General features: G+C 40.9%; 1 protein-coding gene across 1 annotated transcript in view; it reads left to right on the top strand.

The window, feature by feature from the left end:
• Positions 1-11,658, top strand: part of nup50 (nucleoporin 50) — a 30,329-nt gene extending 18,671 nt beyond the window's left edge. Inside the window, exons 5-9 of the mRNA XM_080421504.1 lie at positions 1,841-2,833; positions 4,409-4,490; positions 6,039-6,157; positions 9,261-9,493; positions 9,558-11,658. Coding sequence (XP_080277630.1) covers positions 1,841-2,833; positions 4,409-4,490; positions 6,039-6,157; positions 9,261-9,460 — 1,394 coding nt within the window. The 3' untranslated portion in view covers positions 9,461-9,493; positions 9,558-11,658. The remainder of the gene's footprint in view (positions 1-1,840; positions 2,834-4,408; positions 4,491-6,038; positions 6,158-9,260; positions 9,494-9,557) is intronic.
• Positions 11,659-15,315: the final 3,657 nt, after the last annotated feature.

The raw sequence follows: 15,315 nt of genomic DNA, 5'->3' as shown, positions 1-15,315 counted from the left end.
ACTAGGCCAAGTATGCCTACAGAGTAATAATCGTTATTATCGTGATAAAAAAAACGCTCACAATAATCGTATCGCAGAGATTTTAAGTTATCGTGAAATTGTACATACACAGGGATGAATTCGCTTTTTTTTTTAATAGCAGATCTACAAGCTCACAACTCACAAAGCGATGCAAAGCGTTGTGAGCTTGTAGATCGGCTATTTTTTCGAAGTTGCACTGAATTTGACCCCAGAATAAGGGATACTGGGGGTTCAACTGGTAACACATTGAGTGCCATAAACGGTTTTATATATTTTTCCCACGTGGGGCGCTCTAACAAAACTTTGGGATCATCCAAGGAGTCTCTGAGAAGGAGAGGCCGGATGTCGATCCATGTAAAAAATGCTTCCGGTCGGCTGCTCCAATGTTAACTCCTTGACTAAAAGCTTAATATCTCCATTTCTTTTTAACGTGGTGGAAGTGAGCCGTTTTCGATCGGCGATCACTCTGCAATGGAGGATCGCGTTAGAAATATAATTGTTCCAGGCGTTAGTCGGGAGTTGGGACCCTCCGCCGTCTCGCACGCACGCTTTGTTTACATGCACTTCCGCGGCGGGGCTTCTACAGTAGGGATGGGCAATATTATCGATATCACGATATATCGCGATATTTTATTTCGCGATACTGTATTGATACTCCAGTATCGATATCGCAATAATTATATTTTTTTGCTTTTTCAGATACAGGCTGTATGAAAAACATTCAAAGGAACCTATCACAGATCTGCAGCTACTCAATATGTAGTGTATATATAAACAATATGTGCCGGTAGTTGTGATATATGTATATCGCAATATATCGCAATATATCCCAATATCGTGATACGACCCAAGTATCGTGATGCGTATCGCAATATAATCGTATCGTGATACGTATCGTGAGATTGTTGCCAATACCCATCCCTATTCTACAGCACGAAACATATCAACGTAAGTGGATGGAAGATATGCTGGCACTGAACGTGCCCTATTTTAATAAACCTCTGGCACACAATGTGTTAACAAAAGTGGCATTTTAAGTTTTAAGCCTATTTTGATGATCATCGTCGATCGCAATTATTTTTGCCACAATTATCGTGACATGTAATTTTCATATCGTCCCATCCCTAGCCTACAGCACAGTCCAGCTTTGCTGTGCAAAATGTTCTTTTTTTTTTGTTGTCTTGTTTCAATCTTTCTGTCTATTTGACGGTCTACATTTCCACAATGGATGTTAGGGATTGAACCAATTGAGAAAAAAATAAACATCACATTTTACCGTGACACAATTTGTTCCCTTTATCGTTGTTTAGATGCAGGGTCAATGCACCCTTTGAAATAGACATCAGTAGGATATCGGTTGATGGTGGCCCCTCCGCTGATATGTAATCGAGTTGAAAATCTCTTCCATTGTTAAGGGCTGGGGGTTTGGCATTGGAGACTAATGGAGCTGAATCGGCAGGATGCCGTTTCATATGGGCTCTGCGTGTGTGTGTGTGTGTGGCTGCTCTTTCCTTTCACGGTGCGTTGCTCGAGGGCAGGATGACAGGGCTGCACTGCAGCTGAGATGAGCAGTGTTGTCTGCCTGTGTGGGGGGAGGGGTTACACCAGCAGACGCAGTCATAGCCAGACACCCCCGCCACCCCCACCCCCCCCGCTACATTGCCCTACCCTACCCTCCCCCCTACTCTGTTCTTCCCAGTAGAAAACAGGGCAGAGTCTTACCTCCCTGGGCATCTCAAGCTGTACATGGCTGTCAAAATAACCGGAATACCACTCTCTCCCCTCCCTCCCTCCCTCCCTCCCTCCCTCTTCATCTCAGGTTTAACATTCAATGGCCCCGCCTCCTCCTCCTCCAAGCCCACAGCTGACATCACTTCCAAGCAGACCAATGGTTCCACCCTGAGCCTGACTCAAAGCTCGGGCAGCAGCAGCAGCAGCAGTATCAGCGGCAATAAGGAGTACAGCCGGCAGCTCACCGCACTCAACTGCTCGGTGCGGGACTGGATCACCAAGCACGTCAACGACAACCCTCTGTGTGACCTCAACCCCATCTTCAGGGATTACGATCAGCACCTGGCCAGCATCGAGAAGAAGTACGGTGCGGCGGCTGGATCATCTGCCACGGCGGCTGACGGAGGCGCAGAGAGCAGCAGCAAAGCGTCTGGGGAGAAGCAGGGGGGGAGCCTGCCAACAACCGGTGCCGCCGCGGCGCTTTCCTTCTCCAGCGGCAGTAGCAGCAGCAGCGGCAATAAGGAGTACGGCCGACAGCTCACCGCACTCAACTGCTCGGTGCGGGACTGGATCACCAAGCACGTCAAAGACAACCCTCTGTGTGACCTCAGCCCCATCTTCAGGGATTACGAGCAGCACCTGGCCAGCATCGAGAAGAAGTATGGGGGGGCAGCGGTGGCGGCAGCCGGGGCTGCTGGATCTGCCACGGCGCTCGACGGAGGCACAGAGAGCAGCAAGGAGTCGGGGGAGAAGCAGGGGGAGATCCTGCCAACAACCGGTGCCGCCACGGCGCTCTCCAGCGCTCCTCCTCCGTTCTCCTTTGGCAAGGATAAGTCGGACTGCTCGGCCCCGGAGAAAAGCGGCGCCGCCGCTCCTCCGATCCCCGCCGGCGTGACGTTTAACTTCGGGCTCAAGCCGGACACCTCGGTGCTGGCCAGCCTGGGCTCTGGCGGCGCGCTGGCCGGCTTCTCCTTCATCAAGCCCTCTGGCCAAGCCTCCTCCCTGTTTGGAGGTTCCTCTGCGCCGTCTGCAGCACCCTTCTCCTTCAGCGGGGCAAAGGCTGAGGCTGTCCAGCCTACAGGTAACTAGGGCTGCAACTATCAATTATCATCTTAAAGGTTATTCTATCATCGATGGACATTTTTTGATAAAGAAATTATAATTGAGAAGCGTGTTTAAAATATATATATAAATCAATTAATTGATTAACCACTTACATTTTATACTTTGTAAAGTGTAAAATATACAAAAATTGTGAAAATAGAAGATCTAAAAACTCACTACACGTCGCATCGCATTTTGTTTTAAAAACCTTTCACCTATGAGGACATAAATAATTTAATAGTGATCGATTCATAATTATTTTATTTAAAAAAATAATCGAAATATAATTGATGTTATCAATTAGTTCGATTAACTATTGCGCTCCTACAGCTAACCCTTTCAACCAAAATGAATATGGATGATTAGAGAATGCTTTGGCCTAGGGGCAGGGCAATATTTCTATATTATATCGTCATATGCGACTATCGTCTGGGTTTTTTCATCACTTAAGCCCCATTTTATACTTTGACCAATATTAAAAGAATTAGGAGATCTACAAGCTTTACAACATATCGTGATGACGTGTGTTTTTTATTTTATTTTTGCATTTAAAGAGCGGGGAAAAAAAGATATCGTCACAATGCGATATACCGGGAAAGCATCTGTCATTTTAAATTTGAACCACTTTAACCATTATCTTATACTTTGGCTATTCAAAAATAGCAGATATACAAGCTCATAGCGCGGCACCGAGTGCCGCTCTATGAGCTTGTAGATCTGCTATTTTTTGTAAAATCCTGAAAATGTGTGCACATCTTTGAAAACATATTTTTATATATCAACATCAAAAAATGTTACTCCAATCTTTGCTTCTGGGGATTCTACAAATGTGCAGCAAAAAAATCTATATGATATGTAATTGGTCATGGACCCTTATCTCAATGTTGTTCCAGGGACCCCCAGAAGCAAAGATTTGAGTTAAAATTTTTCGCTTTAAAACATAAATTCAAAGATTCGCACACATCTTCACAATTTTTCAAAAATAGCCAAAGTATAAAAGGCTAATGTTTCTCTTTCCTCAGATAATAGGCTTTAATTCCGCAGCCAATGCACAATACAGCAGATGTTGTATGTAATTATAGAAAAGGGAGGTGTGAGTTATACTCACATTTATCCCTGAATTTTGCCAGCAATTATCTGCCATGACATCTAAAATGTAAACCATTTAAGGTGCAAACAAAGTGTCATAGGTGATGTGAAAATGTTATGTGCTCCAGTGATGGTAATTATGTATTTTTAAGGAGAAAAACGCCTTGCTAATAACTGCTTATTATGATGTGACATTTCTTTTGTAATCATTAAGCTTTAGACGAGGGCTTGAATAGTGGTGGATGTCATCTCTTATTAGTGATATGAAAATACCAAGTAAGAAATAACACGACAAATTATTAGATTGAACTCATTTGCAGTTCTTCGTGTTTCTGTCAGTAACTACGACCATGTTATGTGTATGTACTCTTTTTACATATCATGCAAAATGATCATGATGTTAGATAGTGGTAATAATAATTGGTGAATGTTGTTGGTGTAATGACCCTATTTGTCTCTCTAGATGAGAACGGCGAGGAGTCAGACGAGCCCCCCAAAGTTGAAGTCCGAGAGATCAAGGAGAAAGATGCCTTTTACTCAAAAAAGTAAGACTGGTTTATATTTGTGGTGTTGTCACACATTTGGGTGACAGAGAGAAGGGGGAGGAGAATACCCAGGAGAAGGAAGGAAAGGGAAAACTTTTAAATAATTAGATCGCCATTAATTCCAATAGTTTGTGATGGTAAATAAGGGTATTCCACTTGACTTCCTGTAATATAGTAATACTCTGTTACAAGTAAAAGTCCTGAATTCAAAATGTACTTGTGTATAAGTACAAAGGTATTGGTATCAAAATGTGCTTAAAGTACAAAAAGTACGTATTATGCAGAATGTCCCATTTCAAACCTTTTCAAATGTATGAAATGTGTACAAATCTTGTGAAAATAGCAGATCTACAAGCTCACAATGCATCACATTGTGAGCTTGTAGACCGGCTATTTTCAAATAGCTGAAATGTATATAGTAGGGCTGAAGTGGTTAATGTATGTTTTGTAATAATAATCTAAATCAACAAAGTAACTAAAGTTTTCAAATAATTGCAGTGGAGTAAAAGTAAGATATTTTCCTCTGAGATGTAGTGGAGTAGAAGTAAAAGTAATGAAAATGGGAAATACTCCAGTAAAGTAAAAAAATACCTAAAAATTGTACTTAAGTACAGTACTTGAGTTCAAGCGCTTAGTTACTTTACACCACTGACTTAGCATGACATGATTAAAATATATAAATCCTTCCAACTTGGTTTTCCATGTCCACATAAACCCTATTTTGTCGGAGCTTCTGGACCTGGTGTGACATAGACTGAATTGACAATAGTGTGAATATGAGAAGAGATATTTACCTCTTACAAACTTGTCTGGATGAAGGGTGGACAACCTTTTCAGGCTCATGATCAGTTAGCTGGCTGACCCAGTGGCAGGCAGTGAAAACCACCGTTTTGTCTGTCCAAAACCATTCATTTTTTCCCCGTTTGTTTTAAAGACATTTACAAATAGCTGTGCGGTGTGAAATGAATCAAGATTGAGCAAATATAGCCTATTTCTTACCTAAAATGGAAAAGGCTTTTTCAAACATGCTGCCAGAGCCGAGCATCAAGTGTCCTTTTCCTCCCTATCTTTCCGCTATGCTGCCTGGCGCATGTATTGTATATTATGTTTTTTGTGAATGTTCCACACTACAGACATCTTGCTCGCGAGTTCTGCAGTCGAACAAGTCTCGTTTAAAGACTGATGCAGTGTGCTTCCAATGGATGGGGTTTCCCCATCCCATTACTATGATGCAAGAACAAAATGGCCACCATGTGAATGTGGTCGATGGATCGTGAAACATGTTCTAGTGCTCTGAATCTCACTAGCAATAAAAAATGTTGACTGTTAAATTGATTAGATCCACTTAACTGATTGTACCTAAATGTAATGATGTGAACATATGTGGCAGAAAAAAACAAGAGATGGTATTGTGGAAGTTTTTTCATGCTCATCAATTCAATGCCACAAAAGGGTGGAAGGTTCAGGTTGTGGAGAAATGTGTGTAGAGGGGCGGGGGGGGGAGTTGTAAATGAGTCTAATGTGACGCACTGTGGTGTTTCCTCCCAGGTGTAAGCTGTTTTACAAGAAGGAGACAGAGTTCAAGGAGAAAGGAGTTGGAACGCTGCACATGAAGCAGACCCCCGAGGGAAAGACCCAGATCATAGTCCGTGCCGACACCAATCTGGGTGAGCTAACATCTATCAAATTAGTGGTGGACCTTTTTTTTTTTTTTTGCTTCCTTGATCAACACTGTGCACATGGGGTGATCACTGCCTGCCTCCTGTGAATCTTTTTATTTTTATGAACATGGCATCCATCATATTTCAAATATTATGTATGACAGCCATGCACAGTGGTGGAAAAAGTACTCACATTTTCTACTTAACGTATCAGTACTGCAATGTAGAAATACTCAGTTTCAAATAATTGTAGTGGAGTAAAATTACAATATTTGCCTCTGAGATGTAGTGGAGTAGAAGTACTGAAAACTGAAAATAATCCAGTACTTGAGTAAATGTACTTAGTTACTTTACACCATGCAGTGTACAATAGTGGTTGTATACAATTATGTCCCTTAGAGGTCTAAGTGCACTCATGTTTTTTTTCCCCATTCCATTCCAACTGCACACCAGTACACCTTCACCCAGAGAGGGTGGAATTAATTAGTGTAATTGCCTGGTGTGTGTGGGTTGGCACACAATTGCATGCCACACAATCTATCCCCCATTACGCTTCATGTTATTATCCGTGTGCTTGCGTGAACATTTGTTGCCAGACCTCTTTGTGGTCTTCAAGTGAAAGTCAGGTGTTTGCATGTTGTGCTGTAGCAATGGGCTCTGTGCATACATGGTTTCCAGAAGGTGGCGTACCACTTTTGCTGTTCGGTTCAGTGTCCCATAGCTTCGTTTTGAGTGGCTCGGCCGTACATTTGTTATTGGACACACAAACGACAACATGCTTTGCATTCAAATCTGCTGCTGATCCAATCAAATGAAAATGAACAGGACAACTGGTATTTTGATTGAATACTTTATTAATACATTCACTGCTAGGTATTAACTCATTCCCTGCCTAGAACGACTAAAACGACTTTTGTCCTTTAAGCCCCCTCTGCCAAGAACGACTAAAACGACTTTTAATTTTTTCAACTTTTTTTTTTTTTCTTATTTATTTATTTATTTTTTAACCCAAAGACCAAGGAGATATGATTTGTTGAAGATCTAGACTCCCATCCACTTCCTTGTTAACTTAAAACTTAAACATTTTGTATCTCGGCTCCTGAGTACTTTTTTTTTTTAATTAAAAATCTCTGGCAGTGGGCAAACGCAAAAAAATAAAGTTCTGGCAGTGAATGAGTTAATTAATTCATCCGCTGGTGTCAAGCGTTTTTTACGCCATTGATCACCATTGATGATCTTTGGATCGCAGATGTAAGATGTAAACAATCGCAGATGTAAACAAAGAGTGTCTGGGGGGGTAGGGAAGGGTCTCCTCTATCCACCGGAACAAACATTTTGTAACCGCAATCGGCCATTTTGTAGCTATGGCCTGTTGAATATGGCTCATTTTCACACAAAAAAAGAAGAAATCCGACTAATGTGGTTTTCCACAAATCACAACATAGGAGTGGACGGAAGTGACCATCCGTCCATTCCTTCTATCAGAGTCAAGGGATCAAGGTAAAAAACGCTGGCACCACCGGATGAAGTGGATGCATAACCCCTGGCAGTGAATGTGTTAAAAAATAAAATGATTTTAACATGGTACAAAGGAACCAAATGACCACATAATATATATGCAGTGCTGTTTCATAGGTTGAGTGCAGACCAAGGAGAAATGTATCGTCCTTAGGACTCCCCCAGGACCCTTTAAAGGACTGGATAGCTTTTAAATGTAATATTAGTAATGCCTTATGACTTATATAAGTAATAGGTGATGTGTGTGTGAGCCTTTGCCCCTACGGCTCCTTCAACAAGCCATAGCAACTAGTATTGACTGCAGTCGAGATCCAAAGAACTGCCGTTCAGGTGTTTGATGTTTTATTCGTTTTTATTTTTTTGCCAAGCCAAAATGGCGAATGAGTAAGTCTTCAAACTGTGTTTCATCTCAACTCGGCAAGGTCACGCAGGTCTTCTCAATAAAGCTCAATGTGTTTTCAGGGGAATATCTTTTTAACCCATTCAAACCGGGAACGCATCTATTGGGCTATTCAGAAATAGCAAATCTACAAGCTCATAGCGTGGCACCGAGTATCTACAAGTCCTATGAGCTTGTAGATCTGCTATTTGTTTCATGAAAATGTGTGCAAATCTTTGAATATATATTTCAAAGTGAATATTTGTAACTCAAATCTTTGCTTCTGGGGATTCTGCAAATTGTCTTCTAAATCCTAACAGTTTTTTGAAAAAACTTGTTGCTATAATCAGTGGTTCTCAAACTGTTTCATATCAAGGACCCCCAAAATTATATGTATTTGGCCACGGACCCCCATCTCAAAATATGTTGTTCCAGGACCCCCAGAAGCAAAGATTTTAGTAAAAAAATCGCTTAAATATCTGCTATTTTTGAATAGCCCAAAGTATAAAATAATGGTTAAAGTGGTTGCACAGATGCGTTCCCTGTCTTAATGGGTTTGAGATTGAGTGTGTTGGCTAAGATGCTCTGACACATTGCTTTCCAGATGGTTTCTAATCATTATTACCAGGGTTGTCCTTGACCTGCTGTGTTTACGTGAGGGCATTACAAAAAACCTGTCCCCCTTGTGGCTGTTTGGTGGAACTGCTTCCAGATCTGCAGTCTCATTGTGTCTGCCTCCTGCAGCAGCAGCAGCAGCTGTGCTGTAGTTCAGCTTATTATGGGATATTATAAAAGTCAGATGTATTCAAGACGGACGAGGCAGAAATTCCCACAGAATACCTCTGTAACCAGATGGAAATTAAGTATGTTTACTCGTTTGGTTTAACACGTTCAGGTACAACTGTTGGCACGGAACTCATTTCAACTTTTTTATTTTCATGCCCCAAATTAGGCTCGCCAGGGTTTGTGTTTAAGCCACAAAGCAGATCTACAAGCTCACAAAGTGTTGCATTGTGGCACTTTGTGAACCTGTAGATCGTGCTATTTTTTTATAATTTCATTTCTTCTGCATAAAAAAAAAAAAAGAAAACGAATCTCGCCTTTATGCCCAAAATGGGAACACCAGGGTGAAAGTGGTTAAATAAAAGGTTAAAGATGGAATGGATGGAAATGGATAAAAAAAATTCCCTGGTTCTTCTTCCCCCCACACAGGAAACATCTTGCTCAACATCATCCTGCAGGCCTCCATGCCGTGCTCCCGGATGGGGAAGAACAACGTGATGGTGGTGTGCGTGCCCAACCCGCCCGTGGACGACAAGAACCCCGGCAGCCCCGTGCCCATGCTCATCAGAGTCAAAACCACCGAAGATGCCGACGAACTTCACAAACTGCTCGAGGAGAAGAAACTGTGAAGCCCGATTCACCGCACCTCGTCGCTCCGCAGTGTCGTGCGTCGAAAACGGCAGACGTACAAGCTCACAACGCACCGCGGACGCGGCGCGTTGTGAGCTTGTACGTCTGCCGTTTTCGACGCGCGACATTGCCGTGCGAGCGTCATTATTTGGCTTATAAGGCCCACTTAACCCACAGACTCCACCAAACCCCACGACACAACCCAACCCAGCCCCCCCCGCCCCAATCTCGGACATAGCCTTGCGTGGTACCATACTGACCTCATTGAGATTATTTTCAACCCCACACACATTTTGTGGAAAGCACTCACACAGTCCTGTGGAAATCGGACCATTTAAAAAAAGAAGAAAAGAAATGTGAATCACGTCTTACACGACACTCTTAACCCCCCCAGCAGATTGGTTTAATATAAATACTATCTAATGTCTAAAGAGACCTCAGCCATCTTTTCTCCACAGCAAGAATGGTGAAAATCTTAAAATGTATCTTGGACATAAGGATTATTCAGTTTGCTCACACAGACGCAAATAAAAAAAAAGGTCACTCTTCTGGACTCAACATTCCGTCGGGTTTGAATACTGCTGCTATTTTATTTAAAATATACGATAAAACAAGACAATATTTTGTTTTTAGATGTTTGATTCTGCTGTTTATTGTTTTTATTTTGTTTTTGGATTGATTTGGTCCTGATTGACTGGGGTAAGCCGATTGCAAGTATGATTTTTGGTGTGTGTTGGCTTGAATGGTTTTATACTTACATGACTAGAAAATGTGAGGATTAAGCTCAATTATGCACCTGACAGTGATTCTCAAAGTGTGGTCCGCGGACCCTCAGGGATTCTTGAGGGGGTTCCAGGGGTCCCTAGCTAAATAATTTGGAACCAAATGGACACTTATTGTTCTTTAACTCCAAGAGTGTACAAATGGGTCCATTTGGTTCCATTTGTACACACAGAGTAATGGGCGTCTGTGGCCCTAATGCTTATCAACAGCGGGGGTCCTTGAAATTAAAAGGTTTGAGAACCACTGACCTATGACACCCATCAAAGTGACTGAATTTTCTTTGGGGGGGGGGGGGGGGGGTGGAAGGAAACTGTAACCGCAGTAACAAAGGTTAGTTAATTTACGTTTGGTTCAAACTGTAGATTTTGTAAAAAAAAAAATATTCACAGTATAGCGGGCAGCATACTTCAGAAGAAGTCAACATTTTGGTTCAGCTTGCTGAATTTTTTCTGCAGAGTGCAGGCAGTATAATATGAATTATACTTGATGCGGTTTTGTTTTGAGCGCTGTTAGGTAAGACTCCAAAATAAAGCACGCCCACATTGAATTCCTGACTCTCCAGTGTGTATTTTCTGGTGCGTTTCAACGTTTCAACACAAGATTTGGATGAATCTTTCACACTGGTCACAGCAGTAATTCCTCTCTATTGATGCGCTGATGAACCTTAACTATTTAAGCTCTGTCTTATTTTGTCGTATGACGGTGTCTTGTGGTGAAAATGGCCACTATTTTAAAAAGGAATTTGCTTTTTTTTTACGTTTGCCTACATAATGACATGGCCAAAATGTCAGGTTGAAAGTATTTAATGAACCTGATTCACTAAAACTCTTTGTTCACAGCAATAAGACTGGCACATGACGTTCACATTGGTGTCATCTGCAGTGATTTTGACTAGTTCGAAAATCGTCGAGGTATACAGTCGCGTCATTTAGTTCCTTCCCACAACCTTGCCTAACTTTGCTTCCGCAAGAAGTATGCTGCCCACTTTAACAGTTAATTTCACTGAGGCATAGATGACTAGAGGTTACTTATGTTCTACCTCTATGCCCGGACTTGATATTGAGTGTACGTCTGTGCTGAATGTCGAGGCGTTTGCTCTGGAACTATTTATTGTAGAGGCAAAATTGTAATAAACGTTATGAGTCAAACCCAACCCATCTATCGTCATGGAATGGTGTAAATGTTTTCCCCAGTTCTTTAAAAAAAACGTGTATGAGGAGGGGGGGGAAGTATGTAATAAACCTGTATTTTTCCACATGGCTATCTCTGTAAATGTGAGTGTCATTAACTTTGTTCACTCCAAGTGTCCTTTGTATGGCCTTAGGTGATTGCCTTAGATCAGGCATGTTGTCATCGGTATCTGAAACATTTGCATAGTCGTTTATTGAAAAATAAAACTTGGGGGGGGAAAAAAAGTTTGTTTTGTTCTTTAATTTATGGTTTATGTTATGGTCCGGGGAAAGTCCTAATGGAAGGGATGTGGATAAGGAAAAGGGTTGTCATTGGTGTGAGATGTACGTATAATTTCTTAATAAAAAACAATACACCATTCGTATTTGTATATGGGCTACACTTGCCTGAATATACTGTACACCTCATACATTAATACATGTAATATAGAAAACGTCCAATAGGTGTCTCCATCTCAACACAAGGAGGGTTGTCTGCCCTTAGCGCTTCCTGTTGGTTTGTAAGTTATTCAATGCCCGTGCTTGGAAAATATTTAGTCTGCATCCAAATCTTATTTGATTAACCATTTTGTTGTCACCAGCATCTTCCAAGTGGCTGTAGCACAGGCTGTAGCACAGGCCACGTGTCTGTGTCTGAGGTTAGTTTGATACCAGTGGTTTGAAAATGATCACTCTTCAAGGTTAAGAATCTTGTTCACATTTTCATCTTCCATATTTCTGTGGCACAAGACTTAATTTCTGGTTTAAACTGGAAAAATAAACTGGTACAAATGGGACTCGAAGGCCTCAATGCAAAACTAAAACAGCCATATCAAACTAGTTAAAGGACGACTTCACCGCTTTTCAACCTATCTTCATATAATTGGTCCTCACTAATACTCACGATAAAATTGTACCATTTTGTTCTACTCGGTCTGTGTCTCAGAGGAGGGCTGTGGACAGTTCAGAGTCCCGTCTACCAGTGACATCATCAATGGGGAATCCAAGCTAATAGAAACTGCAGGCTTTCTATTCCTGGAAAGTTGCAATGCAATAAAATAAGCCATTGTTCTCGTGTTAATAAAAATCTAAATAAATAATGTGAAATCTTGTTGGAAAAAAAAATCATGCCTAACGATGATGTCACTGTTAGACGGTTTCTGGACTGTCCACAGTCCTCCTATGAGACACAGGCCGAGTAGAAAAAAATGGTACAATTTTTTCATGAGTATTAGTGAGGACCAATTATATGAAGATAGGTTGAAAGGCGGTGAAGTCGTCCTTTAAGTAAAACATTTATTTAAAAATCATATGTCTTTGTAAAAAGGCATGGCAAGAATCAAACCCCCCACCTTCAGATTGTAAAGCCTCACCTTAACTCTTGTACCACCAGGCTTTTCACACTAATGAGATGTTTTAGGTCATATAAAAGATTAAAATCCACAGCAAACACCCTGACAGAATGACTGAATCTACTACATACATCTACTATTTATCTCAATCCTATGCGCTTGTCACCCGTAGCATCCAAGCCTCTGTAGCACACAACATTTGTCTTTGAATTCTTAGTTTTAAACCAGTGCTTGGAACAGTTTTATTCTGCAACTAAATCCTATCAGCTTAAAGGAGTAGTTCACCCAAAAAATTACTTATTTTCTATCAATTGCACACCCCATGAAGCCTTGAATCCATGGATTTATTTTTGTTTTTGTGGCATTCCTAAGCCAATAATTTGATTCCCGTCTCCTACCGGCTAATGTATCCGGTAGGAGACACAAAGTAGATTATTTGTGTCTCCTACCGGATACACACCCGGTCATCAAATTATTGGCTTAGGAATGCAACAAAAACAAAAATAAATCCCATCTCTGCTGATAAACTTTAAGTAACAAGTGCAATACATGTGGGTAAACATGTAGACTGTTTTAAATGAGTGCTTAGCTTATTGTATTATGCTGTACAGTATTGAGCTTAAAACTTGATATATAAAAAATATATATATACCACATGAACCACATTACTATCAAACATGAATATATCAACACAGATTGAATGTAATAACAGAAAGGTATTTATTCCACACCTGTAACACACTATAAGGCCCCGTTTAGACTGCAGTCAAATCAATTTATTTCTCAAATCCAATCTTTTGGCACGACTGTTCACACTGCATTTGCAAGTGACCAGATCGGATCTGTCACAGACAAGATCTGTGTGTCGAATGTAAACAAATCGCTAGTGCAGTCTGGATCTGTCATGACTGTCATGGATGAACTTCAACCTGGTGTTTGCACTTTGTCCATTTTTGACCCCTTCATCTACATAAACGTTCTGATTTCAAATATATTCCTCATTTTGCTGGTTTCCCTTGAAACCCCTTTACTGTTACAAAGTAGAACTGCCTTAGAATCTCTGCTGATGATGTGGCCATAGCTGAATGGTTAGAGAGCCTGCCTAGCAAGCCATAACACAACTGTGTCTGTGTGTGTGTCTGACTGTCTGAAGCAAAGATGGTTAATTTATGAACATACACCATCCCAATTGTAGCCACTAGAGGGCGAACTTTTTACCTCGCTGTTCCTTAATACTTTAACCCATAAACTTGATTCACAATTTAAAAAATCCACCTTACTGTGGACATTCCTCCTTGAGATGTTTTACTTTGAAATGATTTGTAGCTTTTGAAATATTTAACTTTAAGCACCCAATGCATTGTCAATGGCAATTGACATTTAAACTGGGGAAAAAGTACAAACTTTGGCAGGCTACTAGTCCTACATACGGACACCTACAACCCCCATTCAAACTTTAAAATGTTCATCTTAATGTGGACATGTTTGCCTGAAAAGGAATCTTTGAAATGGTTCATAGTTTTAGAATTGTACTCCTTTAAAAGTTCAGAGATTTATAATGGAGGCCGATGGAAGATTTCGGGACCTCAAAAAAACACTTTCACCTAGAAACTCCATTCACAGTTCAAAAATTCCACCTTACTGTGGACATGCATCCTTGAGATGTTTTTTCTTTGAAATCATTTGTACTTTTGGAAATATTTAACTTTAAGCGCCCAATGCATTGTCAATGCGGCAATGGACATGGGGGGACGTGGGAATGACCCATCACGTTCATGTAATGTCAATGTACAAAGCTTAGTGTGCTTGTCTACTGTCATTACCATTAGTTGCGGTATATATATATACATTTACAGTTATCGTTCTTGGTGTGGAGGGACAGCCCTCTACACTTATTTACATTACATTTGTCATTGTGTAAAATGATCTAAAACACAGCATGGGATGGATGGATGGATGTACTTTATTTAGTAAGACATGAGAACATCAGTAGCCTACATGGAAGTAGGCTACAAATTCACAATACAAGGTCTACTAAACTGGAAGACTCATTAAGCACTGAGCTTGTTTAAGATGAGATCCCCATGCACACAAATCATGATGACATATAAGAGAGACAGGTATACACACTACTATACAGAATGTCATACAATCAACTTACAGGTTACTGGTATGAAGAGTAAAAAAATCACACCCTGTGTGAAGTGGGCGGTGTCTTGCTAGCTAATCACAATACTGAATGGAGTCGATCAATCATGTACAAAGGATAAATACATTTATTGAAACACTCTTTATGATGGACAAAACCATAACTTGAAAAAAACAAATATTTGGTTTTTTTCAAGTTATGGTTGCTTATATAGGGCTATGCACATGTGTCATGTGACACTGGCCAATCACAGTCCTGAATAGGCTGTGATTGGCCAATCACAGCGCAGGATAATTCTACTAATTTCCTGGGCCCAGATCACAGCGCAGGAAAATGTACATTTTTCCAAATCTCACTTATAGGGGCGGTTTCACCGCCCAAAAAAAGTACAAGAGAAGAAA

Source organism: Gymnoscopelus braueri (assembly GCF_963280865.1).
Source record: "Gymnoscopelus braueri genome assembly, chromosome: 23".
NCBI classification, from domain to species: domain Eukaryota; kingdom Metazoa; phylum Chordata; class Actinopteri; order Myctophiformes; family Myctophidae; genus Gymnoscopelus; species Gymnoscopelus braueri.
The sequence above is the reverse complement of the archived record's forward strand: the minus strand, read 5'-3'. Positions and strand labels throughout refer to the sequence as shown.